The sequence below is a fragment of the Strongylocentrotus purpuratus genome, unplaced genomic scaffold (assembly GCF_000002235.5).
Source record: "Strongylocentrotus purpuratus isolate Spur 01 unplaced genomic scaffold, Spur_5.0 spur5_scaffold_1, whole genome shotgun sequence".
NCBI classification, from domain to species: Eukaryota; Metazoa; Echinodermata; class Echinoidea; order Camarodonta; family Strongylocentrotidae; genus Strongylocentrotus; species Strongylocentrotus purpuratus.
The window spans coordinates 44558644-44585596 of record NW_022145594.1 but is presented as its reverse complement, the minus strand read 5'-3'; the positions used below and the strand labels follow the sequence as shown (position 1 = coordinate 44585596).

At 36.7% G+C, this 26953-nt stretch overlaps 3 protein-coding genes across 3 annotated transcripts; all 3 read right to left on the bottom strand.

Moving 5' to 3' along the window:
* Positions 1–1162: 1162 nt before the first annotated feature.
* On the bottom strand, positions 1163–9529 carry LOC105437999 (cell adhesion molecule 3-like). Its single transcript, XM_030979001.1, has 6 exons — positions 9378–9529; positions 7144–7483; positions 6309–6617; positions 5294–5563; positions 1671–1814; positions 1163–1313 (listed from the first exon to the last, which is right to left on the bottom strand). The coding sequence occupies exons 1-6, from the start codon at positions 9429–9431 to the stop codon at positions 1174–1176; spliced, it is 1257 nt and encodes a 418-aa protein (XP_030834861.1). The 5' UTR covers positions 9432–9529; the 3' UTR covers positions 1163–1173.
* Positions 9530–18139: 8610 nt separating this feature from the next.
* On the bottom strand, positions 18140–19792 carry LOC115921505 (proto-oncogene tyrosine-protein kinase LCK-like). The gene is made up of 3 exons (XM_030979000.1): positions 19700–19792; positions 19111–19210; positions 18140–18582 (listed from the first exon to the last, which is right to left on the bottom strand). Exons 1-3 carry the CDS (start codon positions 19774–19776, stop codon positions 18523–18525), a joined length of 237 nt encoding a protein of 78 aa, XP_030834860.1. The 5' UTR covers positions 19777–19792; the 3' UTR covers positions 18140–18522.
* LOC105438002 (tyrosine kinase receptor Cad96Ca-like) lies at positions 19778–24629 on the bottom strand. Its single transcript, XM_030978820.1, has 7 exons — positions 24535–24629; positions 24038–24208; positions 23294–23398; positions 22317–22498; positions 21640–21744; positions 20184–20425; positions 19778–19796 (listed from the first exon to the last, which is right to left on the bottom strand). Exons 1-7 carry the CDS (start codon positions 24566–24568, stop codon positions 19778–19780), a joined length of 858 nt encoding a protein of 285 aa, XP_030834680.1. The 5' UTR covers positions 24569–24629.
* Positions 24630–26953: the final 2324 nt, after the last annotated feature.

Here is a 26953-nt window from a genome sequence, read left to right as displayed (position 1 = left end):
ACACTCCAGAATGTTATGGTCAGAAATAAATTCTCCACAAATATACACGCATTTTTAGATTAAAGCTAAACTTGAGTTCTGGTAATGCAATTCCATTGTGAATGAAAAGGTGTGGAATGAATCAGAAAAGTTGATCATATAGCATGTAAGTAATGGTGTGTAATGCAAGGTTCTGGAGTCATCAAAATCATCATAAATTTGCCAGAGTCTTGGTAAAGTTACAATCACTTACACAGAAAGATGTATATGTGACAACACACATGGTGTCGGGGCTAGTACTACCCTGATTTCCTTATCTTTCTATGCTCATTTCTCAGCCAGTATACATTTTCTTCCAAAATTGTTTGGCACATGACATTCATTTGTAATCTTGAACATTCAGTGTAAGTTTCGTTAGATTCTGTGAGAATTCATTTTCCTTTTTTACCAGAACTCAAGTTTATGTTTAATCAATACAGTTCCAAGAAGATATATATAAACTTTCTGTCAATAATAAATGATACTATCACAATTATGTCATGAAAATCGGTAAAGATTATTAGACATTTTTGGGCAAGGTATATCTACAGAGTGAGTCAGAAAAAATGTCCCACTTTTTAAAAGTTGTATTGTTTGAAGTATGAATATTTAATCATGAGTTTCATGATATGTCTTGATAGAGTTACCCTCCCAGTACATTTAGGTACCAGTTCCATTTGAATCTCAGCACGCATGACTGAACATCAGACAATCTTTACTTGACTGCCAGATCTCACTTGCGCAAAGTTGCTGGGTGGGGAATAAAATAGGGTTTTGAACAAAGACAGTCAGACAGACAAAACACACACACACACGCACACGCACACACATGAGCGTTCCATTCCCGAAAAGGCCCAGCCAAACTGTTGCTTTTTGTCGAGAATTCTTCTTCTTGTACGAAAAGTTGAGTGGCCGCTGTCCTCTTAGTGTGTATTGGCGGATGTTGTACTTCATGATGATGATGATGATGATGATGATAATGATGATGATGATGAAGATTAAGATGATGACAATGATGATGATGAGAACATGATGGTGGTAGTGAATGTGTACTAAAGGGAACGATTGTCAGGGTTATTAGTAGGATACCAGCCTGTAGGTCCCGTGACCAATCTAGTAAGTAAGTCTCTATAATGTCCCTATAGCTTAGTTGGCTCAGATCCGACCATCGTTCAGTGTATAAGATGTAGATGCGTTGTAGGACCGTTGCATATCCGAACAAGGCTTAATGTCACATGTCCAGTGTAGACGCATACAATCCTTTATCCAAGTCATTGAGTCATTGACAGGTAATTCTGCGAAATTATAAAAGAAAAAGAGGAAAAGAAGAAGCAAAGGTAATCATTAATTTGGTTAGGATTATAATTATTTTCACGATACCTGTTGAATTCTTAGTAGGTCCATGATTGAACAGAAGTTAAAAATCCAGAATAATACAAATGGATATGTAATAAGGAAACAAAATTTCGCATACGACATGTGAGAAGAAGGCGAATTCGAGTCCATCTTACATGAGTCTTTTCTAGAATCCTTTCCAAACTCTTGAGGATCTGATCAAAGCTATTCAAATCATGAAACAAACATTTACATAGCTTATCTTCGTTCTGATTTCATATATCAACTATTATAGGAGAATTGATGAATATAATCACCTGGTCTGGTCTTCTGTCTCCTCAACATGATGAATTGAATGATGTTGATGATGACAGAAGCCACTAACAGGGTGGCTAAGACAGCAATAGCTGCACAGGCCCCAGAACTCAGACCAGTTGGCACACAGGTACATAGTGTGGGATCTGGATGGTGAGCAATGTTTAATGCAAGATCTAAAGACACAAGCTTCTAGATGAAATCATCGAACCTATGATTAGTTTTCTACAAATACTCAGTGGTTGTATCACACATGCTAACGGGTCGATTGCTCCAGATCCATTGCATACACTAGCCGAATTATTTGCTCCAACGCTGGACCCTGTTTAAATGATCCTAATCCTTACCCTAAACCTTAACTAAACTCCGATCGTAATCCTAGTCCTTACCCTTACTCTTAACCTTACTTAAACCCCAATTGCAACCCTTACCCTATAATTTTGACGAAAACAATAACAGGAGAAAAATGTCGCCGGAACAAATGTAAGATCACCATACCATTTATATAACATACAGGTATCTATAGATATATAATAATTTCAAGAACAAAATTTATTCCCAATAACTGTAAAAACAACATACAATGACAACCGCGTTTAAAGGTACTATGCCCCATTTGCAGGCTAACAAAATGAAAAGGTTATATTCCAACGGCATTTGAAAGTAAATACTAATTTAGAACTTCCCTAAAAAAGCGGGGCTTGAAAATGTCTTTAAGAGGAAATATAACGACTATAAAAGTTGTCAAATTGACTTAAGAGCTGTAGAGCCAGTAAGTTATAGTCTGATTTACAGATCATTGTACCGAATGGTTGTACGTTTTATGCTGCGCAAAGGTTCAATCAGTTTAATTTTGGCCATTACAAGAAGTGGATTATTGTCAAATGCTCATGTACCCTTAACAGCTCTTTGTTATGTATGTTATTACCAAGAAAGAAAAAAAGTCAGTCAGTCACTCGATAGTGTCTGACAGTGAAGTCTATCAAGTAAACGGGTTTCCTTGCATAATATGAATATTAGGACACTGCTAACGTTTACATTTCACAGAGAGGACATACATGACATATACTCTTAACTTCTGCAAGTTATACATAAGTTGATGTTAGCTGCAAAAGGGACATACTGTAGTATCTTTAAGCCATACAAAATAAAACTACTAAAATGAAAAATCAGTTCACATTCTCATGGACAGCAACCCTGAATCTTTCTATAGTACTATATCTTTCAGATACTGAATAGAATAAGTCATCGGGGGAATTCCCGATTTAATTCATTGCGATCAAAACAAAACCTCCTGACGAAATTGAGAAACAAGTTTGTATGCGTATTCACCTATGCTATGAAGCCTCGCTTCAACCATTGCATTAACAGGACTTTGGACTCTGGTCCGTGTTCACAAATACATTGTAGATTAATATTTGCTGAAGTAACTAGGGAATAATAAACATTGCTTGGATGAATACACATCCTTTGATATTGTTTTTTCTGATATTTGTATATCACATATAATAATTTATAATGGCATAGTTTATTACAATGGCTCATTCAGTCATCAGGAGCTTAAAGTGATGAAATGCCTGTATTGTTAAGATTGTACAAAAAAGTTTATGAGAAATATTGTGACCGATACCTCCCTCTCTCTTTCTGAGGAGCTCATCTAGCAACGTACTGTAGTCTTTTATATTCAGATTCGGAAGAGACTTGTATTACTGTAAACGCTGTTATTTTCAGCATCAAATTTACTTCTTTATGTACACTGTTGGTCATAATGGTGGAATAATTATTTTCACCCCAGTTTAGGGAAAGACTTTAACAAATTATTTATTTCTAATAGATCTAGATAATGGCATATATTCTCAGATTTTATTGAATATTAATTTGCGAGTGTTTGTTTCGCGTGACTGCTTAATCATATGTGTGCTACTATGCTAATCAGCTAGGGAACCTACGTCCTTAAATCATGATTGACAGTAATGAGGATTAATGCCTCACAAAAGGGCACTAATATAGATGATTGACACGATGTTTATGCTGGGGCCTCACAGTAACGAGGCCATCTCCTAGCCCCTGAATCATGACTGTACGCAGTGTTTGCTAGGGTACGCGGCCGCCCCCACAAATCCCCCAAAACGAAGAAAATGCAATAAATTGTGAAAAATTAATTGCATTTTCCCCCGGCCCCCAACAGGAAAAATTCCTCTGTAGGGCCATGCATTATAGTTCAAGGCATCAACTACATGTGTGTTACTGCATGACGTTCATGTACACCTCATAACCATGCCTGCGTATGCACGCCATTGCCTACTCTTACAAGCACACCCGACTTTGGACTGACAAAGGGAAAACTGGAGAGAAAAAAATCCTCAAATCATACGATTCATCAGCTACATGTATACAAATCTGTATTGTATTTGACGCTTAAGGCTTACCAAACACGACAAGTTTAGATTGGTAATCTCTATCACATGAAACCCCGTACCATTCACTTTAATATGTAGTCCCATGGATGCACGTGCATGTATTTTTTGAGTTGGGATATGATACTATAAAGCAAAATACTTTTATTGTAAGTGCATCATGGTTCTAAATCTATATTCAAAAGTACAATGTAGGCAAGTCTGACAAACATGCTAATTCATTTCAAGAATAAACGTGCATGTATAGACAGTAATTTAAGTAAAATTGGAAAAGTTTTTTTCAAAATTACGTTGAACTTCCTCACCAACTACCTCAACTTCCACTCCCCCCCCCCCCCCAAAAAAAAAAAATAAATAAATAAATAAAAAAAAATAAAAAAAATAAAAAAATAAAAAAAATAAAAATCTCACACAACATCTCTGTTCAATCTGAGGGCTACGCAGGAGTCACATTTTGATTCTTTGCAAACAATGGCTTCTAGTATTTGTAACATTTCTAATAGCTTTATCTAGAAATGAATCCCCTTCACCAAACTTATCCATCTTAAGAGCAAAATGTTGTTTTCCTCAGAACATTTCCCAAAGTTATTTATATCCCATTGAAAAAATTAAAATGGTTAATTTGGGTCTCATAAACATTATTCAATGGTCAGATCGTCTGTTTGGAGTCAGAAGGGTATTAATTCATACACAATTAATACAGTGTTAATGCCCTTCTGGCTCTGAACAGACGATGTGACCATCAACCCATTGCTTACTGGAACCGGGTGGCCCCTGTATTAAACCTACGGCAATGAATAAATTCAGTAGTCAACGGGATAAGATATTTTTTCATATTTGGATTGAAATAAATGGAGAGAAGACAATCAAATGTATGTTGTACGAATTACATTGCACGAAGATGATCTTGATATTTGTTTGCATATATAGTTATATACGATGTATGTACATGTTATACACCCATGCATATGATTGGTGTTGTAAAATTACAAATGTTTTCTTCTATTTGATTTATGCAAACATTGTGATCTACGCATATGTACGGAGTACATGTATGCACATGTGGATCCTCTTTAAGATACGGTGATTACCTTTCCCCAAGAAACAATGATAGAAATAAAAGACGATAAATACACAGAAGCATAATAACCCAAACAAACAAAAACAAACTCTAATTTCACTGATGATATAAAAGAATAATGACTTACTGGTTGGGTCATATCTAGCCGGATCACTTGTTGTGTTTCCAAGATAATTCCCTGCTACGCAAGTGAACTCCGTATAGAGGTCGAATTCTGAACATGGAACCTCCACATCGTTGTCTCCCGTTGGAGATTGATGTATCAGAGTCCCATCGGAGTATATGTAGTAGTTCATTATGCTTGGAATAGGTTGGGTTGGATCAGCAATGTCACATGACACTGTGAGGTTTGGTTCAAGGAACTGGAATCCCACCCTTATATCAGTAGTAGGTGACCCTGAATTAAAGTGAACATGAACAATTCAAATATGCACTGATGGGACAACTGAACAATTTGATTTTTTTTTTTTTTTTTTGGGGGGGGGGTTGATTTTTTAGAGCAACTGAGAAAAAGAAAAGCAGGTATAAATTTACCATATACAGGGATCAATCTTCTTTACATTAATACATGTAAGATGGATTAAAAAAAAATCAACAATCACTTTAAGAATGACACTAAGAGATGCATACTTGAGCCAACAATGTATCTTCAGCTTGCAGCCTTTACAATGTCCATTGTAATCATCTAATTTATAGGGAGATATTTTAGGATGGGGTGAAGGGGATTGCAGACTGAAAGAAATACCTAAAACTTGTACCCTCGTGTATTCAAGTTGAAATGACAACTAAAATATTCAAGGTACACAATCTTTTGCACGCCAATTGGCTATTACATATATGTATACGTACATGTACATGTGTATCAGGAGAAAAATAAAGTTTCCTAAATTGATGAATACTTCTAAGTTATCCTAAGAAGAGTTATCATCATCGTCTGTTTGGAGCCAGAAAGGCCTTATCTCATATCATTTCACATCGAATGAACAGCCTTCTGACTGCAAACAGACAATACTGGTATGTAGAATTAATCGTTTCTATGAACTACTACCAACAATTTTGATATAGTTGATCTCTTTTGTTTTATAGCAAATTATTCTGTTCAGTACAAATGTTCAAATATGCAAAGGGGTAACCAAACTTACTTTGTATATTAAGAGTAGTTGTTTTTTCTCCATTGAGATCATATACTTGATGACCGCTGATGACACATTTCAATGTTTGACCAATGTTCTCACTAGTAGCTTGAAATGTGCAGACACTCCTTTTACTAGACAGACCTTCTCCAGCTGCAGGGTACGTTACATTTGTATCATCACAAGGTGAAGGCCCATCATCTAACATCCATGTGATTGTTTCATCTGGTCTACCTCCTAAAGCTTCACATATTGCTTCGAACACGTCAATGTTGCTCTCTGTTATAGTTTTTACCGATAGGTTCCGTATCGATTTGACTGCAAATCAAAATAATTGTTGTTGTAAAAGGTGATAGTACAAAATTACTGTCAGAAATACCATTACTCTAATTATTTCGTCTAATACTTTGTAATCGTCGCAATATGAATAAAGATTGTTATTATTATTATTATTATTATTATTATTATTATTATTATTATAACTATTTTTTTTATCAATTTTCCACAACATAATGTACAGTTAGATAAAAGAGGAACCGGACTTCATCGAGAAATCTGGGGTCATCTGTTTGTGTAATGATTTCATCAATTCATCTTATTATTATTATTTTTATTATCAATATCATTATAATTACTATTATTAATATCATTATCATTATTATCATTCTAGATACATTAATAAGTCTAAAAATGCAATTTAAAATAGATCCCTTCTTGACATCTACTGTCCATGGATCCTCTTTTTAGGTACTGGTAAACAATACTAACTTTAATGAAAAGCTACAAAGGCAGGAACTACATTAACATTCAGTAAAATAGACTGTTCAAACTTTCTATGACCCACCTTCTACTGTTAGTTCTGCACCATCAATGTTTCCTGTTCCTACAGGAAGTTCAACACATTTATACTGCCCTTCATCTTCTACCAGAGTATTAGTGATTGTCATAGTGGATGTACCCTCATTTTCTGATACACCAAAGTTGACATATTTTGGATGAGTAGAGGGATTGGTAACCGCTTTTCCATTAATGAAGATATTAACAATTGGAATCACTGAAAGGTCTTCCCATATAAAGGTATATGGCGCTGCTCCTCCAGTACAGGTGTAAACTGTGTCAGTACCTTGCTGTATTAAGGAAGGACCTGTCAGAGTCACAGATTGGCCGTTTGAGAATTTCGTGATCTGAAGAAATAAAGATAGGTAGTTGAATCAATCGTTACAAAAAAAGCGATCTAAAGCAGCAAACCAATTTCAAATGCTGGTTTAGAAAAGCAAGGAAGATTTCAAATGACTTTTGCTCCGTCTGAATTTTCGATTTTGAATTAATACCAGAATAGTCCCTGATTTATTTTTTTATTTGCGAAAATGGAACTTAGTAGCTACTTACTCGTGCATGGATAAGGTGAGCTGATATTATTATTTTCACTTTATATAACGCTTCTTCTTGTTTTTGCTAACGTCATTACAACTTTGTTTCTAAAGAACTAATCTATGAATATGTTAATTTAATATAGAAGACGTTGGCTTTAAAAAAATCCATTCATTTACAAAGAGTCCATTAAATTCTGTTTCTACCCTTCTTAAAACCTATACCGAGCGACCTTCGAACAGAAAAATAACAGATATCTTGCAGTAGTGTATTCTTCATCCATGTTCTATCCAATGGGAATGGTGCCTCCTGCATGAATGTTCCAATTTGAGCTAAGAATAATATTAATAAAACCTACTTTATTATGGACTGTATAATTTTTCCTAATCAAAATACACTACATAAGATATTACCATTTCATTAATTTAGTGTGAACATCCCTGCCCGCCTAAGGACATTCGGGCGTCTTGTTGCCCGAATGTGAGTTGCCAGTTATATTACCCGCATATTGGTATTTTACAAACTAATATCCTCAGAACTGCCAGCACCCCTCCCCCATCAATGTTATTATAGGTAATACCAAGTTTTGGTATGAGGACATGACTTTGGTTCAAATGAACATATTGGAAGCATATGCGATCCTACAATATTCAGTGATCGTTGTCGCGGTTGAAATCGTGTCTAAAGATGAAATTGTTAATCATAAAATCTTTACGTTGTATAGCTCCCTCTCAAGATCAAGATATTAATGTAGCTTTAAACAATGTTTCTTGACTAAAAATCGACCGTTTTGCTATATCCCCGTTTGGAAATTATATATTACAACTCCACATTCTGAGATTTTCATGCTCGCAGCTACCATTGGATGGCCGTATAGGCACTCTTTTAAATTGATCACAATTTACCGGTAGCACCGATATTTTTTTTTTATATTCAATTGTTTTCGAGAGCAGAAGTGTTTTAGGGGCTAAATTTTCTAGTGCGTATTATACATCCTCGTGGGCATCCAAATATATCAACATTCTAAAGAATCGCTATCCGCATAATTTTCTAAATTTGAAAAAACTTTGTATTACCTTTAACTAACTCTATTTATCTATATTATGATTTTAAGACACTGGAAGACTTTAGGAGAAAAACAAAACACCCATTTAATGACAAGTGTTTTCTCCTAAATACTGTTTTCTTCTGTTTTATTATAAGCATTTTAAGAGTATTTTTGCCCTTGCATGTAATGTGTTTACTGTAACCGCTTTCAGCACCATCTGGGTGTATAATGTTAGACTCAAATCCTCAATTTCTAAAATGATAATTCCCAAGCGGAGATTTATTATCTACATTAATATTCCCATGTTTGTATGCACAATACGTTACGAAAATGTAGAAGTGTTGTTGTCTTGTGAACAAGTCTCCTGACTGTGAACCGCAGGGTACAGGGTTCGAGTCCCCGCCGAAGTACTTATGTTCTTTGGCAAGACATTTATCTATATTTTGCGCATTTTCCCCCAGGTGAAGCAAATTGTTACCTAGCAGAAATTAAAACATTTAAATGATTGAGCGCTGTAATGGCAGCCGTGTTTAAGCCGGTGTAATAACAATGCTGCGCCGTGATATTGCATTGTGCCAGACATGATCGCTATGTCCCCCACGTACTATATATGCATGTGCAATAGTTTGTATTGTTTTGCAATAACGAAGACAACTTACCAGTATTAACAATCCGATGAAGTGCAAAATGGCTCTCATATGTTGGATATCCATTTTAGAACTGGACAGTCGACTTCTGTATTAATAATCAATTTCACGATTTGTTTGTTAGCTGGTTAAAGAAGATCTATGTAAACGCAGTGCTCATGCATTCCTTAGCCTATAAAGCTAAAGGGGGAAGTCCAATACAATCAACAACAACCTACGTAATATGATTGCACGCGAGATATACAGAGTGAGTCAGAAAAAATGTCCCACTTTTTAAAAGTTGAATTGTTTGAAGTATGGATATTTAATCATGGGTTTCATGATATGTCTTGATAGAGTTAACCTCCCAGTACATTTAGGTACCATTTTCGTTTGAATCTCTGCATGCATGACTGAACATCAGACAATCTTTACAAGACTGCCAGATCTCACTTGCGCCAAGTTGCTGGGTGAGGAATAAACTAGTGTTTTGAACAAAGACAGCCAGACAGATAAAAACATACACACACCCACAGGCACACACACACGCACATACACACAATTGGGGTAAAAACTATTATTCCACCTTAATGACCAAAAGAGAAAAAAACTGTAGATTAGTGCATTAAAGTTGTAGTATTTACAAGAATACCAGTCATGTTTATTTCTTCCACATCTAGGTGAAATTTTCTTTGATCAACATTTCTGTTTCTGTTTACAAATAATCTCGCCCTTTTTGTACTTTGGTTTTGAAATCAGCAATAGTGTAATCCTTGAATGCAGGGGTGGTGATCCCGGGGGGACGGGGGGGGGGGACACGTCCCCCCTCAACTTTTTTTTTAGAGGGGATCGTCCCCCCCCCCCCCCTCAACATTTGAAAAAGTTCACACAACATTTTATAGCTCTGGAGGGCCCAAGAGTGCAGCGTTTAGACAAATAAAAATGCAAAAATCTTCTTACTCGGTAGCTACGCCCCCTTGCATAATATCCTTCAAGATGTACAAGTAAATACCGAGAAAATCGAAGTGTGAAAAAAGTATCTGCTTTTTTTCATACTATAGTTTTGCTAAGGAATGTAATTTTGTAATACAACAAAACTTCAAAAACCTTTGAGGGGGTAGTCACTTCCGTCACCTTCACCCCTCTTATTCACTGTGCTCCCTCGCACCTGCGTACTGATGGGGGGGGGGGGCTTTGGGGCAGTTCTCCCTAAATTAAATTCAAGCGGGGTTTATTTCTAATTCGATACCAGTGATTTACAAATGTTGTTGAAATGGCATGATTTTCCCCTGAGCTTCCGAGGGCTCTGCCCCCTGGCTGCTCATCTGACCCTAATTAAATGCCTAAAACCCCTGGGCTTCTGAGGGCTCCGCCCCTGGACCCCACTCCAATAAGTGACCTGCATGCCAGTGTCACAAATAAGGTATCAAAATATGCTCATCTGACCGTAATTAAGTGCCTAAATCCCCTGAGCTTGATGAGGCTCCGCCCCTTGACACCCGCCGGGGCTTTGCCCCTTGACCCCACGCCAATTTACGCTCCACTTTGCTTTGCTTTGCTCTACCTGATCGTAAATACTTTAACCCCCCCCCCCCCCCACTTTGAAAAACGTTCGAAGGGCCTGCGTAACATGTAAGAGTGGTGGTGATGCGGATTTTTTTCTGCCCCCCCCCCAAACGTTTTTGCTCATTACGCCACTGCTTCCTCGTCCCTCACATTTCGTCCTCCCCCCCCCCCCCGGTCATGAAAAGAAATCGCCGCACATGCTTGAATGTTTAACTCTGAAAAATATGAATGAAGTGTAGAAGGCATGATAGTATTTTTTTTTTTATATACCTGGATATTTTTGTTTACATGTCTGCGTTCTCACTTTTATTCTTTTCGTGAAGAAATCTTGAATCTTGAAGCTTTATTTTGTATTGGTGCTTGTAATTTTGTTTGCACTATTACAAGGTATTTCAGAATAACATTTTTTGTTATGTTATGGTTTATTCAATTTGTGATTTTGACATCTCAGCTACTCTGTTGAAATAAAAAACGAGCGTCTATTGCATTTTGTACACGGCGCATTTGCATAAAGTAAGCAACCGTACGCAACTGTAAGCAGCCATACGCCTGGCCTATGCAAGCGTACGCAACCCTACGCCTGTCAAACGCAAGCGTGCACGTATGTACGCCAATTGCATACGCGTAGGTACGCGGTGCCTACGCACAGGGTACGTAACCATACGCCATCGTACGCCAGCCTATGCATACCCTACGCAGGGATTACGCCGAAGCATAATTTTGTTCATGAATACGCAGCCTAACTGCGGCGTACTCGGTACGCCACACTACGCAACTCTACGCAGATCCGGTGTAAAAGGGGCTTATTTGTACTACATAGCAATATACAGGAATATATGGCTACCAGAGTACAGGAGATACAACTAAATCCAAAAACTGATATAAAAACAACGCTTCATAAACTCCAACTTGTCTAGTAGTTTCCAGATTACTAAGTGTCTAAGAATAACGAGCAACCAGGAGCTCTTTTTGGAGAGCAAGCAAAAGGCATGTGCAAATGCCTGTGTGCTCATCGAGTAAATATGTTTAATTTTCAATTGACCTATTTTCATTAAAAACTAACACATATTTACATGTGATATAGTACAGACAGTTCAAAATCTAGAAATCATGAGCATTGTGTAAAAGGGGGTGTAGCATGATGAGACTACGTGTCTTTCTGGTAGCCTAACTCGGGCCAATCGGGTATGACTACAGACGACGCGACCGCAGCTTTCACATGCGTGCAACATATGCGAAACCGAAGCGTGAGGAGAAGTTCGGTCTGTTTCGCGAACGCTTGCGCGCGCTGACCGTTAATCAAGTCCATTCGTGTACGTGCAGTTGTCCAAAAGAAGTCATGGATGATGTTAACCACTATTTGCCATGCTACACCCCCTTTAACTCTTATCATGCCACAGTGCTAATCCCCATTGTGCCAAGCCCCGAGCCACGGAGTGCCAAGTTTATATTGAGATAATCTGATTAACGCGATGGTTCTATGAATAGCTAGTGCAAAACATAGCACAGACCAATGAGCATGAACAATAACTGCTACTACAAAAGTGTGCACGCACGCACATGGCAGCGTAGCAATAGCTTGCTCGCTTGTACAAAGCACTATAACGATAGTGTGCATGCACCCTCATGGCAGGCTATGAGTTAAGTTAATTTACACAAACTGTGAGCACCTGTAGAAAGATTGTTTTACCTTGTTGATTCAGGCGTCCAAATGAACAAAATAATTACACAGATACGATAACATAATAATGAGTACAGCGCATGGATTCATCTACTCACCCCCTCCCCTCCTTAAGCTGTAATAAAGCCCCACTGCACTATGTGTAGCTATACTTGCGCCCTTTATACAGCCAACAATACCTATGTTCCCCATGATGCCCTCTTTCTTATGTTAATTGAGAGCTGATTTGATGAGATAACCACCTGCCAGTGACCTTGCAGAGAGGTCTAATCCCTCCATGCCAAACTTAAAGGGATAGTTGAGTTCTGTTTCCAGACCGCAAATGCCTTCAAAGTGGATGGTTATTGCTGTTATTCTTATCTGCGACATTTCTAGTGCCCTTTTAGAAGCTAAAAGTGCTATGAAGGTAATTTTAGACCCCAAAATGTGTAAAATTTAGCCAATACGATCATACCAATTCAGTTCCACCTTCAAAATAATATTGTGACCGTTAATTAATTATTTAATTAAAAATAACAATACATGGGCCGGCTGGTTGTGCGTACTATAAGCAACGCGAAAATGCCAACAAAATAGCCAACATCGACATTGGCTGAAATACGACGTAAAAGGCGTTATTCCTTTTTTTCAACCGTTTTTTTTTTTAATTTGTCAAAATATCTAATATTTGTGGTGGTACACAAGTTTTAGAAATCGCTATTTTTCAACCTTCTCTGAACCGATTCTAATCAAACAAAGATGATTTTGTCATTTAAATATTATGTTCTTTCATATTTGACACTCAGTTGTTCATTATCTCACAACAAAATTATTTTGTGTAGCGCCCTCTGCAACAAACTCAACTATCCCTTTAATACTCGGACGCAAGCATTTTGAAACGCAACGGTACATCTGCAGTACACGATTTTTTTTTGCTTGCCGGTATATCGACTATTTTCTGCCGCGATTCACCGCAAAGTCATTGCATTTCAAGTTTAAATGTATATGTCGGCACCGCACTACGGTCGCGCCACAATCGTTGAGCAGCACGCGACGACGCAACGCATCGCAATGCTAATATTGTGCATAACTTCTGGTACAGCAACACTTAGCCGTTTGTGATAGCAGTGGTTTACCAGCGGGGGTGGGGGGGGGTTCCTATGACAAGCAGAGTTTGGCAATATCAAGGGGAAGGAGAGATTAGAGAAGAAAAGTGTAAACATCTGGCAAAATCGAGAAGGAAGTAGGAGGAACCGGAAAGAAAAATAAACACCGGGAAGTCCGTGGACTGCCCCGGCGGAAAGGTAGTGTACCTACGCATACGCCACTGGATGGTGGGCAATGCAGTAAAAACACTCTAACCCATACCTAGGATTTTTGTTTCAAGTAAATGTTTCCTCTTTTCTCTTTCTTTTTGCATTTTAGCCGCCAAAGGAGAGGAGCACGGGCCTGTATTGAGATTGCATGAACAGATCACAGCAATTTATGTTTAAAATTCACTTTAGCAAAAAAAACCAGGCTTTACGGGAGATATAATGTTATGTTGTGGACAGTCAATTGACTTTTCTACCGATGCTGTTGACGGTACATGCTGCAGCAGTAGGCTTACATTGTTTGATGACGTATTACGACTGAGGGCAATATAAAGCTACTTGTCCAATAACTGCAAATTTGCTTGAATGATGGAAGGAATGAAGGAATGAATATATAGGCCTAATCTTGGCAATGCCGATGCGGCTATCCCGTGTAAATAAGACAATTCTATTCAATTAAATTCAATCAAGGTTTATTAAATACATGAATGACAGTCATATACTGAATTGTACATGCTTTTACAGTGCAGGTAAAAAACAATGTAAGTATAAAATAATAACATGAGATCAGGAAAAATGGAATTAAATGTGTACAAGCATAATTCTAAATTATTAGATATGATGTTAAGCAACAGTATTTATGAATATATGAATACTTGGACTTCGATTCATCGGGTCATCGCGTCGGGTCGGGTCTATTTGTAAATAAAAGGGGCCTATTTTACAACATAACGCCGATATTTCGTAAATAAAGGGGCATGTTTCCTGAAATTTCTACCTGATAACAAGTATATTAATAATAATACAAATAATAGTGGGTTCTTGTATAGCCCTTACTTCTGTCAGACATGACACACCTGGCGCTCCACAATTACTACTCTGGCTTTAGCATGGCTGCCATTATGGCGCTCTAGCATTTCAAGGGATGTATTCCTAACCGGTACCCATTTATCTCACCTGGGTTGAGGGTGGCACATTGAGACAAATGTCTTGCAAAAGGTAATAAGAGCCGCGTCGGGACTCGTACCACGAACCATGGGATTGGCAGTCCAGGGCCTTATCCACTACACCACGAAACCACTTCTGTTGCAATAGAATACAATACAAATATGTCATGTTTAAAAAAACTGAACAACCTTCCTCATTGCTCATCTCTCTCGCTCTCTCTCTCTCTCTCTCTCTCTCGCTCTCTCTCTCTCTTGTTCATTCCGTTTATAACTTTGTTATGTTCCTCCTCCCAATATGTTTATGCCTCTGACTGAGTTTCAATTGTTTTACTTTGTAGTGCAATAGGGTCAGGGGTATTACGGAAAAAAACATTTGCCTTACATCATAAAGTTCCCACATAATTACAATATGCCCTCATTGCTATTGTGGTTATGCTTATAATATGAACTACAGAAACCCTATTTGTTTTATTAGAAACCTTTATTATTTTTCGTGCATATTTTGTTATGGTCTTCATAAAACAGAAATGTAATATCAGTGAATCCATTTTGAAGGCAGATAAAAATGAAACTAATACTAAATAAACTGCTTTTATCACATTTATTTTACTGTATTTTTGCAATATTTACATTTGGTAGCAGCAATATTTCCTCGATGTAATCAATGTTATAAACCCTTTAGAAAATATTGTAGACTTTAAATAAGCCTAGTCATTAAAGGTATACACCAGTTTTGGAAACGCCCCCCCCCCCCTCTCAAAAAGCTCTCATTACCAATCATATAAAAGAATATGTTTTGACTTATACGTGATGATACAAATTCTGCCGGTAAACAGCCTACTAATTGATATATTTGGTAAATTATTATATCTATCCGGACTGGATAGATATCGCGTAGTCCAATATACATTTTTATATGTACAGTGCTTGTAACTTTACCAAGACTCGGCCAAATTTCTTATCATTATGATGGTTCTAGAACCTTGCAGTACACTCTAATACTTATATGCTAGATGATCAACCTTTTCTGGTCATTCCACAACGTTTATTTTACAATGCAATCGCATGATCAAACCTGGTCCATACCTTTGATATAACATCATGATCATTTGTCAAATTATCGTTAGTTTGATTTAAATCATCAGTGTCAAAGGTAAATTAAAGTGTAATATTTCTAGAATAATAGTGCCTCAAGGGCAATATCAAATACAATCAAATTTCTTTACCAAATAAGCTTATAAACAAGAATATGTTGATTTCCTTTAATCCATTGCAATAGTATGCTCACACTTATGGGTTCGCGATATAAATGAAGAATAGATATTATATAAAAAACATAGGGAGAATATATTTCATATACATGTATATTTTACTAAAGGCGTCATTAGAGGGACATTTGGAGTGAAACAATGATTCATTAAGTAGACATTGTCATTAGCAGGAAATTTTGGTGTCCTCTTAACGGGTTGTATGTTTTATTTCTCATAGAAGGCCCAATTTTGTTATATTTATCCCTCTCTTTATATGTAATATTACTAAAGGTGTCATTGGAGGGATATTTGGAGTGAAAAATTAGTCATTAAGTAGACATTGTGGTAAGGGTTAGGGTTAGGGTTAGGGTTAATGTATAATGTAGGGTATTATATATATATATACATATATATATATATATATATATATGAAACCCTACATGTTGTATTAACAGGACACCTATATCTAACCCTAAATGGTACGTTAACCGGACATCATAAAAACTGGTATATTACCCTAACCTTAACCCTAACACAAACCCTAACCCTAAAGTCAAAACAATATAACTAATCAAACTAATGACTAGTGATTAGACCTTTTGATTCTAGGCAGGTCTATAAGTTTGCTCTGCCTGCAAACGTACGTAGAGGGCAGTAATTCTATTGTTCAATCGTTAACAAGACACAAAAATGTATAATAACATTGACCATGATAATAATAACCATGTCTACTTAATGACTTGTTTGTCACTACATATTTCCGTCTAATGACGCTGTAAGATGAATATACAGTATAAGGCTACTTACTTCACATTTCAAATCATACAAATCAATAGAACATTAATCTTACAAACATCAAATTTAACTTACAGATATCACTCAACTTTTAAAAGTGTACTTACTTCATTGAGGTAAATCATCTTTTCGTTTTGTTTCTTTACTTTTCTTCCTGCTATTTTGTTTTCGTTTTCTTTTCTCTGATTTCGCTTTCAAACAAATGTTTCAATACAGATTCTCTTTTATCTTTTTACAATTTGTTTGCGTTGTAAAATAACTTAATGTACACTCCAGAATGATATGGTCAGAAATAAATTAGACTGGCAGTTACTTTATATTTTTAGTAAGTGCTAAGATTTGTATGAAAACACGTTGAATATGTAACACACTATACTCATTCTGTATGAAGAGAATGTGCAAATAAAGAAATAGGTGAATAATTCACACGAAACCTATTGACAAGTAGGCGACATTTTACCATCTTCAAACATTGGCATGACCTTAGCACATTTACTGTAAAATAGACCTTAACACATACCCTTCATATTTATAATTAACGCAAAATACACCTTCATACATGCACATGACTATACAAACACTGTTGCTCATGAAGTTTTGAATATATTTTATTACGTGTTTCCATGAAAAGATTGTAACAGTATATTTGTTTCTTGATAAATTCTCATAACTGTATTGATGGATCTTTATGAACCTTTAGATTAATCAATAAAGTTCTAAGAAGATATAAACTGTATCTATCAAGAATAAATGATACTATCACAATTATCTCATGAAAATAGGTAAGAAATGTTATTCCAACTGTGTAGGCATGATAAATATACATATGGGGTAAGGCCAGCTCAGCCTATGGCATCGCGAGGCTACTTAGTTTAAATCAAGAGTTAAAGTATAATGATAATAAATGTCTTGATTTTAAAGGAATATGCATTGCAGCCCGGTGGCTTAATTATAAAATATTTTTGCAAAAGTATTTACATGATAAATAATACACTAAGAAGAATCATAAAAACACATAAAAACAATCTATATCCAGTTGTAAAGCACTCATGAGTGTAGTATATACAGGTGAGTCTACTATTAAAAGGGGAAAGAAAGGTAGAAGAGAAACAGAGGGAAAGAGAAGGATAGAGAGGGAAATGAGAGAGAGAGAGTGGGTGATGAACAGGAAGAAGAAAGAGGGTAGGTGGTCATCCACTTACAATACTATGAAATAACACAAACATTAACAAACGTAGCAAGGTGAATTAGAAGTAAGTTTTACACAGTATATACACACAACATAACCGACAAAAAAATCATGAGAATATGCTGTTGAATGTTTGAGATCGGCCGCTATAACCTTGATATTCACAAATTTCGTGTCTTCTAGAATATTTCGACCTCTTGACAGTGTAAACTTAACTTTTTAAAGTAACTTTTTTACACATTTTTACCAAATGATCTTAAAAATACAATTTTTTTCAAACAGACGTATACTTGATGCAAGATTCATACAAGTATTTGCGATCTAGTCTGATTCAGCATTCTTGGCTAAGTTTAACACAAGTTATTCCTTCTAAAGTCCCTATACTTATCCAACCAACGTACGGTTTACAAGATGTAGATGCGTTGTAGTACCGCTGCACATCCGAACACGGCTTAATTTCACATGTCGAGTGTAGACGCATACAATCCTTCATCCAAGTCATTGAGAGACAGATAATTCTGTGAAAATCAAAAGTAATTAAGATAATAATGATAATAATAACAGCATCTATATTCACCTCAGGAGACAATCATTGGAAGTACAAAGTAGTATTACGACATGAGATTTAGCCCAGCTGTTTTTAGGCGTTGAAAGCATTCAAGGAATAAACTCCAAGTATCACACTAACCCTCACTCTGTCAATTTTATGTTGAAAATAAGAAAGGAATTTCCCCTTTTTTTTCTTTCTTCAGAATTCTATTTAAATTTGAAAATATGAAGAAGAGAAACTTATATGATCATATATGAATATGAAACACACAAATATGTACGGTAGGATATAGTAAATGAATAAACTAAATGACGTAATAAATCATTCCATAAGGAAAAGAAGCTCCAAAGATCACTATTGGTTAAGGGTTAAGGTTATTTTCACGATTCCTTTAGAACTGAGGTTAATGCACTAACGGAATTGTAAAAATTGATATGTAATAAGGAAACTTAATTCTGCATTATACATGTTAGAAGGTAATTTGAGTCAATCTTACATGAGTCTTTTCTAGAATCCTTTCCAAACTCTTGAGGATATGATCAAAGTTACTCCGATTTGTAGCTTCCTTCTCCCAAGAACCAGTCATGACCGTATACCTGAAAGATACGAAACATACGATCCTTATCTAATAGAAATCTAATAGAACTACCGAATTGAATCTAATACAAATACAAATACAAAATTCCGACAAATCTAAAGTTCATGAGCAACAGCAGTTTTATCACTATTGTTTCATTATTTTATGTACGCACCCAGTCCGAATCATTTTACTACACCTTATTGTTTTATTATCATTCTATCAATTTCTCTCTTTGTCTTTCCCTATGTTATTCTTTGTTTTTCTTTTATGACCTTCTCTTATATTATTCATTGTTTTTATCATTCTATCATTTTCTCTGTTGAGTGTTTAGACGTATTATTTTCAGCTTCAGAATCATATTCTTAGGAAAGATTGCAAAATCAAGTGTAATCGTGTTTCTTGTTTTTTGGAAACATCATCATGACATCTAGGAAATACAAAAAAGCATCGAGTGAGTCAAATTATGACGTTTACAGAACAATTCGCATGAAAGAGTAATATTTACACTTCTTGTCCACAATGGCGAGGGCGTGGCATCTGATAACCATTGGCAACCTCCGTTTGAACAGTGTCAAAGGTCATTCTAGGGTATGGCCTTGCACCTTTAAGAAGCGAAGAAAAATAACACTGAAAACGTTTCTTTTCCAAAATACGAAAATGTGACATCCAAAGCTATGGAGAAAATTTAAATTATATCGCAAATATTATTGGTGGGTCTTATAGAGGGGAATAAGTGGCTTGAATTCTTCATCTTTAAAATGCTTCGAACTAGTATTAAACATGGTCTATTTTAATTATTTAAGTGCAAAGGTTTATTTCACTTTTCTTCATAACACCATATGATACACGTGAAGTGAAGGGGTCTTGGTATGGTGTCTAATTCTCTTGACTCTAAATCCGAGGTTCAAGGGTTCGAATCCCAACTCGACACTTACTTCCTTTGGCAAAACATTAATCCATATTCACCACTTTCCACCCACTCCACCAACCTGGCAATGGTAATAATAATGGGAGGGCCCTGATGAAGAACAGCTGTAACGCTTATAAGGCTTCCTATGTGAATGACTTTAGGGTCTTTACGATGGTACACAAAATTATATGTGATATTAACATTAATTTGTTCACTTAATGTCACAATTTCCCACAAGACGATACCAAAAGACCAGATATCTGCTTCTGTTGATGGGTCGCCAGTAACCATGGTTTCAGGCGAACTCCATCTTGTTGGTTTCTGAGATGTTGGAAAGTACAAAGAATGCTAAAAATCGTGTTAACTTTAAAGTTTAAAAGATGGAGAATGAGCGACTTTCTTTGCATTTTTGTTTTATTCATTTTCATTAAACAATGGGTTAATACAAATCGTGAGTAACACCTGATGGCTGAACTGTTCATAATTTACAAACAGCTTTGAATATTCATATTATAAGCAAATAACTACCGTTGGTGAAGGTGATGGGACAAACTATCACTTCCGAGGCGATCTGAAAGTAGCTATTTTCCGAAGCGAAGCTGAGGAATATAGCGTATACATTCAGATCGCCGAGGAAGTGATAGTTTGCCATCGTCTGAAACCAAAAGGTGATTATTTGCTTTATATTCAACATCGGAAACATTTCACTTCTTCCGTCATTTTAGAGCAACAAGTCATAAATTAACATCTAGCAAACGGTGTACGAAACGTACAGTGTATGCAGTATGGTGGTGTGACCATAGTTCGCGCGTGACAAAAGTTCGCGTACTAACACTAAAAGCGCTTGAAGCCAGAGGAGAGCAATACGCAGCGTATACAATTAAAGTGCATTGCACTGTGTAGATACTACTTCTATATTCAGTGAAAGTGCGTTGCACTGTGTAGATAGTACTACTATCTACACATTAGAACGAACTTTTCTTCTCCCATCAATGAAGGGCGAACTATCTTTCATCACGCGATTTATTTTTTACCAATCGTAGAGCAAGAGCACCGTTTGCTAGCTGTTAATTGATGACTTGTTGATCTGAAATGACGGAAGAAGTGAAATATTTCCGATATGGAATATAAAGCAAATAATCACCTTTTGGTTTCGGGCGATGGCAAACTATCACTTCCTCGGCGATCTGAATGTATACGCTATCTTTCATCAGCTTCGCTCCGGAAAGATAGCTACATCCAAATCGCCTCGGAAGTAATAGTTTGTTCCATCACCTTCACCAACGGTAGTTATTTGCTTAATATTGCAAATGGCAAAACTATTCAAACACCACGGTCAATCAAATTAATGATTAAGTAGTTTAAGGGGAATTGAATAAACGTCATAAATCATAAACAAATATTCCATGGTCGCGATTTCCTAGTTTAAATTTGTTAGATATATTTCTTTTGAGAAAAAAATGTAGTCCTCATTATTGTATACGTGCCATATCTATGCTGATGATATATCATTAAATGTCAGCGATAATACTCACACCTCTGGCGCTAAATAGTGATGAAGATAGTCCATAATCTGATAGCTTGCATTGCTTTCTACCGCCTAGTAACACATTGTGAGCGCAGAGAGTTCCATGGACGATCTTAGTACGAAAAAAAAAATTGAATAACCATAACAATAGTAGTAATAACAAATAAATAAATACATAAAAAACGATAATCTGGATGTCTCACCCTAGCTCATCATCACCATCTTCCAACTATACTCGCTTCCTTATCTCCTATTCTTCCACTTTCTACTTCTACTATTCTCAGTCTCATCCTCCTCGCACTTATCGTCGACCTCAACGTTCTTACTATCAACCCCCCCCCCCCCCCCACGGTCTCCTCTTCTCCGCTTTTCTAACATTCTTCATGCCATATACTCTTCGGTAACCTCGTCATCGATAACTCGATCCTATTGCGGCTTTCTCAATTGCTCCTTATTGTTCTCCTATTGTGTTTTTTTTTTTAATCTACAGGTTACCTTCATTGATTCAAGAAACTGTATCTCTCTGACGTATTTCCTAGCAAAGTTTAGTGGACTACTTTCATCTATGCAGCTCCTTTTCACCCATGCTTCCATTTTCCCATATTTTTCTCTCCTATCCCCTCCCATCGGTTCCCCTTTTCTTTAGTACCTTCTCTCTTATTGCAAGTCATTAAATCAGGTTACCTTCTTCGATGCAAGATACTGCATCCCTTTTGCGATTTGCCAAGCCAGGTTGAGTAGACTAGCTTCATCGATACGAACCCTCTTTGGTTTGAGATTGCTGTATGTGGGCTGGGATTGCACCCCTGTGGTCTGTAGATGGGTAAGTAGGGTACCCCCACAGATGAACTCATACATAATGCTACCTGCATCGTGGGGAATTCGTTAATTGAAAACAAAAATTAATGAAACTGACCGTAACATTATTGTAACGAACCAGTTCGCCACAATTGTAGTTATCTTGCAGAAAACGTAGAGGGCGCAGTAAGCTTTTGGGGCGTAAGGGCTCAGAGCGCGATTACGGACGCACCATGTGTAAAGCAGCTCTCGGAGACTATAAATAGTGGTGTTGTGCGGGGAATTCGTTACTTCGACGCTGGCTCTCGTCGTTGTCAGATAGCGAACTCTCCGCTCCGCTCCAATGGAGCTAAAATAAGGAAAAGGATTGGAAACGAGAAATAGAGTTCCTACAAAAGGCAATTCCTGCCTTTACTACTTGTTGAGATTTATCAAGGTAATCGGTGTCGGTGTTAAAAAAAAACGCTCGCGTTAGTCAGGATGGCAAACTTTTCGTCGGATGACGGTGATAGAGGCAAGGGACAGGCCAGCCCTCCAGCATCCAGGACCCGTTCTAGGATGGAGGGCCGTAACATTATGTTTCATCAGACATCATGTTACAGTATAGGAAAATATCTTGCTTAATCTTTTAAATACTTTCCACTGTCTGTTATTCCAAGGTCCTCTTGTTTTACTGGTTCAATCGTTTTGGGTTCCGCGAAGCCTACTCAAATTGCTATGTACTTTCAGGGTTGCTAGAATCGATAAACTGAACTTTTGTCCTCCGAATTATCTGGAAAAGACGCTCATATTCCTAATAATATGTATAGAATTAAGCAGACCAAAACAAAACATTTTGTAATTGCGAGAGGAGATGTTTTTACCTTGTTCTTGACAATATCCGAGGCACTTGACAACATTCGGTTGATCCGGTAGCTCAGAAAGGACCTTCACAGCTTCAAGAACGTTATTTGATTTGGTCACTTGATCTAAGGGAAGATACATCCTACATATAACTACCACATTTGCTTTCAATTTCGAAGGGAGTAGTGGGTTAAAGTCATTGCAGAACAAGTTAATCATTCATTTGTTATTAAGATCGAGTGAAAAACAGTGTAGACAAGTGAATACAATATATTTTTACTGCTACCTTGTTTGGCGTTCAACAATAAGGGATAGAGCAACGTCGATCTGGCGCTACTCAGCGGCTGCCGGGCTCACAATCAATTGGGCAAAAAGAATTTCCATTTTCGGTTTATCTTAATAAAATATGGAGTGGACTTTAAAAGATTATTATTATTATTTTATATTATTATTATATACAAATATATATTTATCAATTGAAAACCTAAATGTGAATAAATATATATATATTTATTCATATATACACACATATATAAACATACATACATGGTGTACTTTTAAACGGATGTGTTACTTTGTACGCTTGTTTTGGTCCTACTGAAATAAAACTTTCTAGAAAGCTGAGAGCATCTCTGCTTATCAATAATAACACAACATCTGGTAAAGTTCCAAGTTATTTTAGGCTACATTGATATTTATTAAAGCGATTTGCCTGTCGGTCTTTTAAAATCATTTTTTATAGGGAGTTGTTGGCAAAACCCCACCTGGAATCTGCCTTATACCGACGTCTACTTGACTTTGATTCGAGCGGAGTTCTCCCTTCCATACCCCACCGAAGTCACCCCGTCCAATCGAACCGAGTCTGGTGAAGAACGTCAGGTTTTCAGGAGCAATGATGGGAGAGTGGGATGGACCGAGTTTGAGAGATGTGTATGCTATAAAAACATAAATAAATATTATAACGAGGCTTCTAATACTTGAATGATTAAACACGTATAATATTTCCCTGAATACTTTTCGCACATTCGGGGAACTGGGCTAAAGCCAGAGTAATATAGTACTGTGTAGGCGCTTTGAGCATCCCCTGGATAAAAACGTGCGTTCCTATGGTTATGAGAACTTTTTCTATGTTTGTTTTCCCACGTACAAAGCCATTAGTATCTTTGCTTATTTTTGTTAATTGTTGATTATTTGAATTTATGTTTTTTCTTTGTAGCATTCTTCATTATAAACACTGTGATGACTTTACACATTTTCTCACCTCTATCTCCGTTTTGAATCATCTCAAACGCCATGTTGTCGTTTGCCTCATGAGATACATTTCTTCCTTTTCTGTGAAAAACAAATAGTGAGATGTTTCTTAATAAGGCATTTATATTGATAGTGTACTGTTTATTGTACAGCGCCATCTCATAGCCATCTCACAGTACTAATTTCCAAATAGTCGTAATCATCAGAGCAGTTTTGCTCGGTGTATGTGTTATAGTACATAGCTAATCATTTTCATTTGAAAGTTGTAATAGAAGTACAAACTCGAGTTTCACTTTATTTTTTAACATATTTAACATGTAAACACATAATAAATGATATCATCTATACATTTGGTGGTTTCTCATATTTCACTACATCCGAATATTGGTGTATGTGTGTGCGTGTGTGTGATGGTGGTGGGTGTTTGAATATATACCTGTGTGTACTGATGTGCACATTTGAGTCCTCGATTAAAACCAGAAATGTGTAGGTGTGTCAATGCGTGAGCGTGGGCGCCCACCCATACGCACTCATGTGTTTGTGTGATCGATATCAATATATACTGATCAATATTACGAACTGCTATGTACTAACCTTGAATTGGTTTTCTGTGACTCTTTAAAACATGTAAAAAGAAACAAAAAATGAAGAAGCAAATATAGAAATCTTGATAAATTTTCTACGCACAAAAGAGGTATATGGCACATTTATCAACAAGGAAGTAAACTTTAGTCTCAAGTAGATATGCATAATCCTGAGGTATTGATATGGTATGGGTCAATACATTCAGGAGATGATAGACGTTACGATAATCAAGAAAAAAAAAACTTCGCTATCAATTTTCAGTATCATGTTCAATACTAAGTCAATGAAGAGTAAATACAAACATATAACGTGAACCGGCTTTATACACTTACAAGCTATCAGTTTCGTCAGCTTGCTCAGGATATTCTGATAATTATTAGTTTATCATTGATGATTAAATTCCTCATACATTTTATAATCAGAATTTACTTCGTCGAATGTGTATGTGAACAGCCAAGAAACTGCCTTAAAAATCCTCCATATATATATATATATATATATATAGTAGAATCAAATCATTACATTTCTATTCATGTTCATGAGAAAGTAATGCAGTAGCTATGACTATTACGCACCTCATTTTTTTTCCGAATGATATTCTGTGAAAGTATAAACAGCTTTCATTTCTATGAATTGTTTGTTAATACATTCTGGCGTTATTCATTATATAGAAAGCTAAGTAAATCAGTAATACAAGTTGAAGAACACACATCATTTACATGGAAATCTGATAAGTGATATTATTGATGTGCACCTATATTCAGGTTTCTAGAACATATCACGTATAACACGTACATGTACGAGTCAGGATTTTAAGCGAGTCAGGATTTTATGCTGGAATAGTGATTTTTTAGCGGTTTTTAGACCTTGTTTTACACATGTTCGTCAGTCACTAAAGTCTATTCTATCTGGCCAGGACTCGATGAGAGCAAGTATTAAAGAACTGAAAACCAAGCAAGTAGAGCTGGAAAACTCTATTGAGTTTCAAGCCGCTAGAACAAGTGTGGTTGAGAGAAAAGTGACGCCCCTCACAAAGCGAATGTCTTCATGTGAGGCTGACATAAAGCACCTCCAAGACGTCAACAATAAGCTGGAGAGACACTCTCGGAAGTGCAATCTGATCCTCTGTAATTATGGCCCAGAGAAAAAAGACGAAATCCCCTCAGGAATAGTGAATAGTGTTTTGAAGGACCACCTCGACATCGACACGAAAGTGGAGATAGCCCACAGACTTGGAAAGAAGAAGGATGGTTCAACAAGACCCATCATCTTCAAGGTCGGCTCTGTGGAAGACAGGGATAGGATCATTCGAGCCAAACGCAAGCTGCAAGCAGCAAAGGTACCTTTCTACATTAAGCAGGATGAGACACTTGCAGACCGTAAGGTAAAACAGCAACTGAAAAACGTCGCATCTGAAGCATACAACTCAGGCAAGAAAACTCTGTTCAGAAATGGCAAACTCTTCATCGATGGAGTGGAGTTCAAACCCCCTAATGATCCCATCGCGGACGCATCAGCTAGTAGTAGTAAGGAGAATTTGTAGGATAACGATGGCTATTCCCAGCTTGGTGTCGCCTGTTGGAATGTTGGCGGTTGGTCGGATACATGTTCAATAAGGAAAAGCATCCTTGTGAAATGTGATTTTGATATTATTTGCCTAGTGGAAACTCACCTTACTAAAAGTCAATCAATTTCAGTTCCCAATTATGTGTGGTTGGGTCATGACCGACTACATCTGCATAAAAATGCTAGGAAAGGATCCGGTGGGGTTGGATTTCTGGTCCACCGTCGCATTCTTCGCTCATTTTCACTAAAGTGTGTGGAAAAATCATATGATGGAATTA

Coding starts and splice junctions, on each gene's coding strand:
- LOC105437999 (XM_030979001.1), bottom strand. CDS start 9,431: ATGGATATCCAACATATGAGAGCCATTTTGCACTTCATCGGATTGTTA. Junction 7,484..9,377: donor TCATCGGATTGTTAATACTG/GTAAGTTGTCTT, acceptor TTATTTCTTCAG/ATCACGAAATTCTCAAACGG. Junction 1,314..1,670: donor GAGACAGAAGACCAGACCAG/GTGATTATATTC, acceptor ATAATTTCGCAG/AATTACCTGTCAATGACTCA.
- LOC115921505 (XM_030979000.1), bottom strand. CDS start 19,776: ATGACCTTTGACACTGTTCAAACGGAGGTTGCCAATGGTTATCAGATG. Junction 19,211..19,699: donor CGCCATTGTGGACAAGAAGT/GTAAATATTACT, acceptor CGTATCTTTCAG/GTATACGGTCATGACTGGTT. Junction 18,583..19,110: donor GGATTCTAGAAAAGACTCAT/GTAAGATTGACT, acceptor TGATTTTCACAG/AATTATCTGTCTCTCAATGA.
- LOC105438002 (XM_030978820.1), bottom strand. CDS start 24,568: ATGGCGTTTGAGATGATTCAAAACGGAGATAGAG. Junction 23,399..24,037: donor CGGTATAAGGCAGATTCCAG/GTGGGGTTTTGC, acceptor ATCTTCCCTTAG/ATCAAGTGACCAAATCAAAT. Junction 20,426..21,639: donor CACTATTTAGCGCCAGAGGT/GTGAGTATTATC, acceptor CCAACATCTCAG/AAACCAACAAGATGGAGTTC.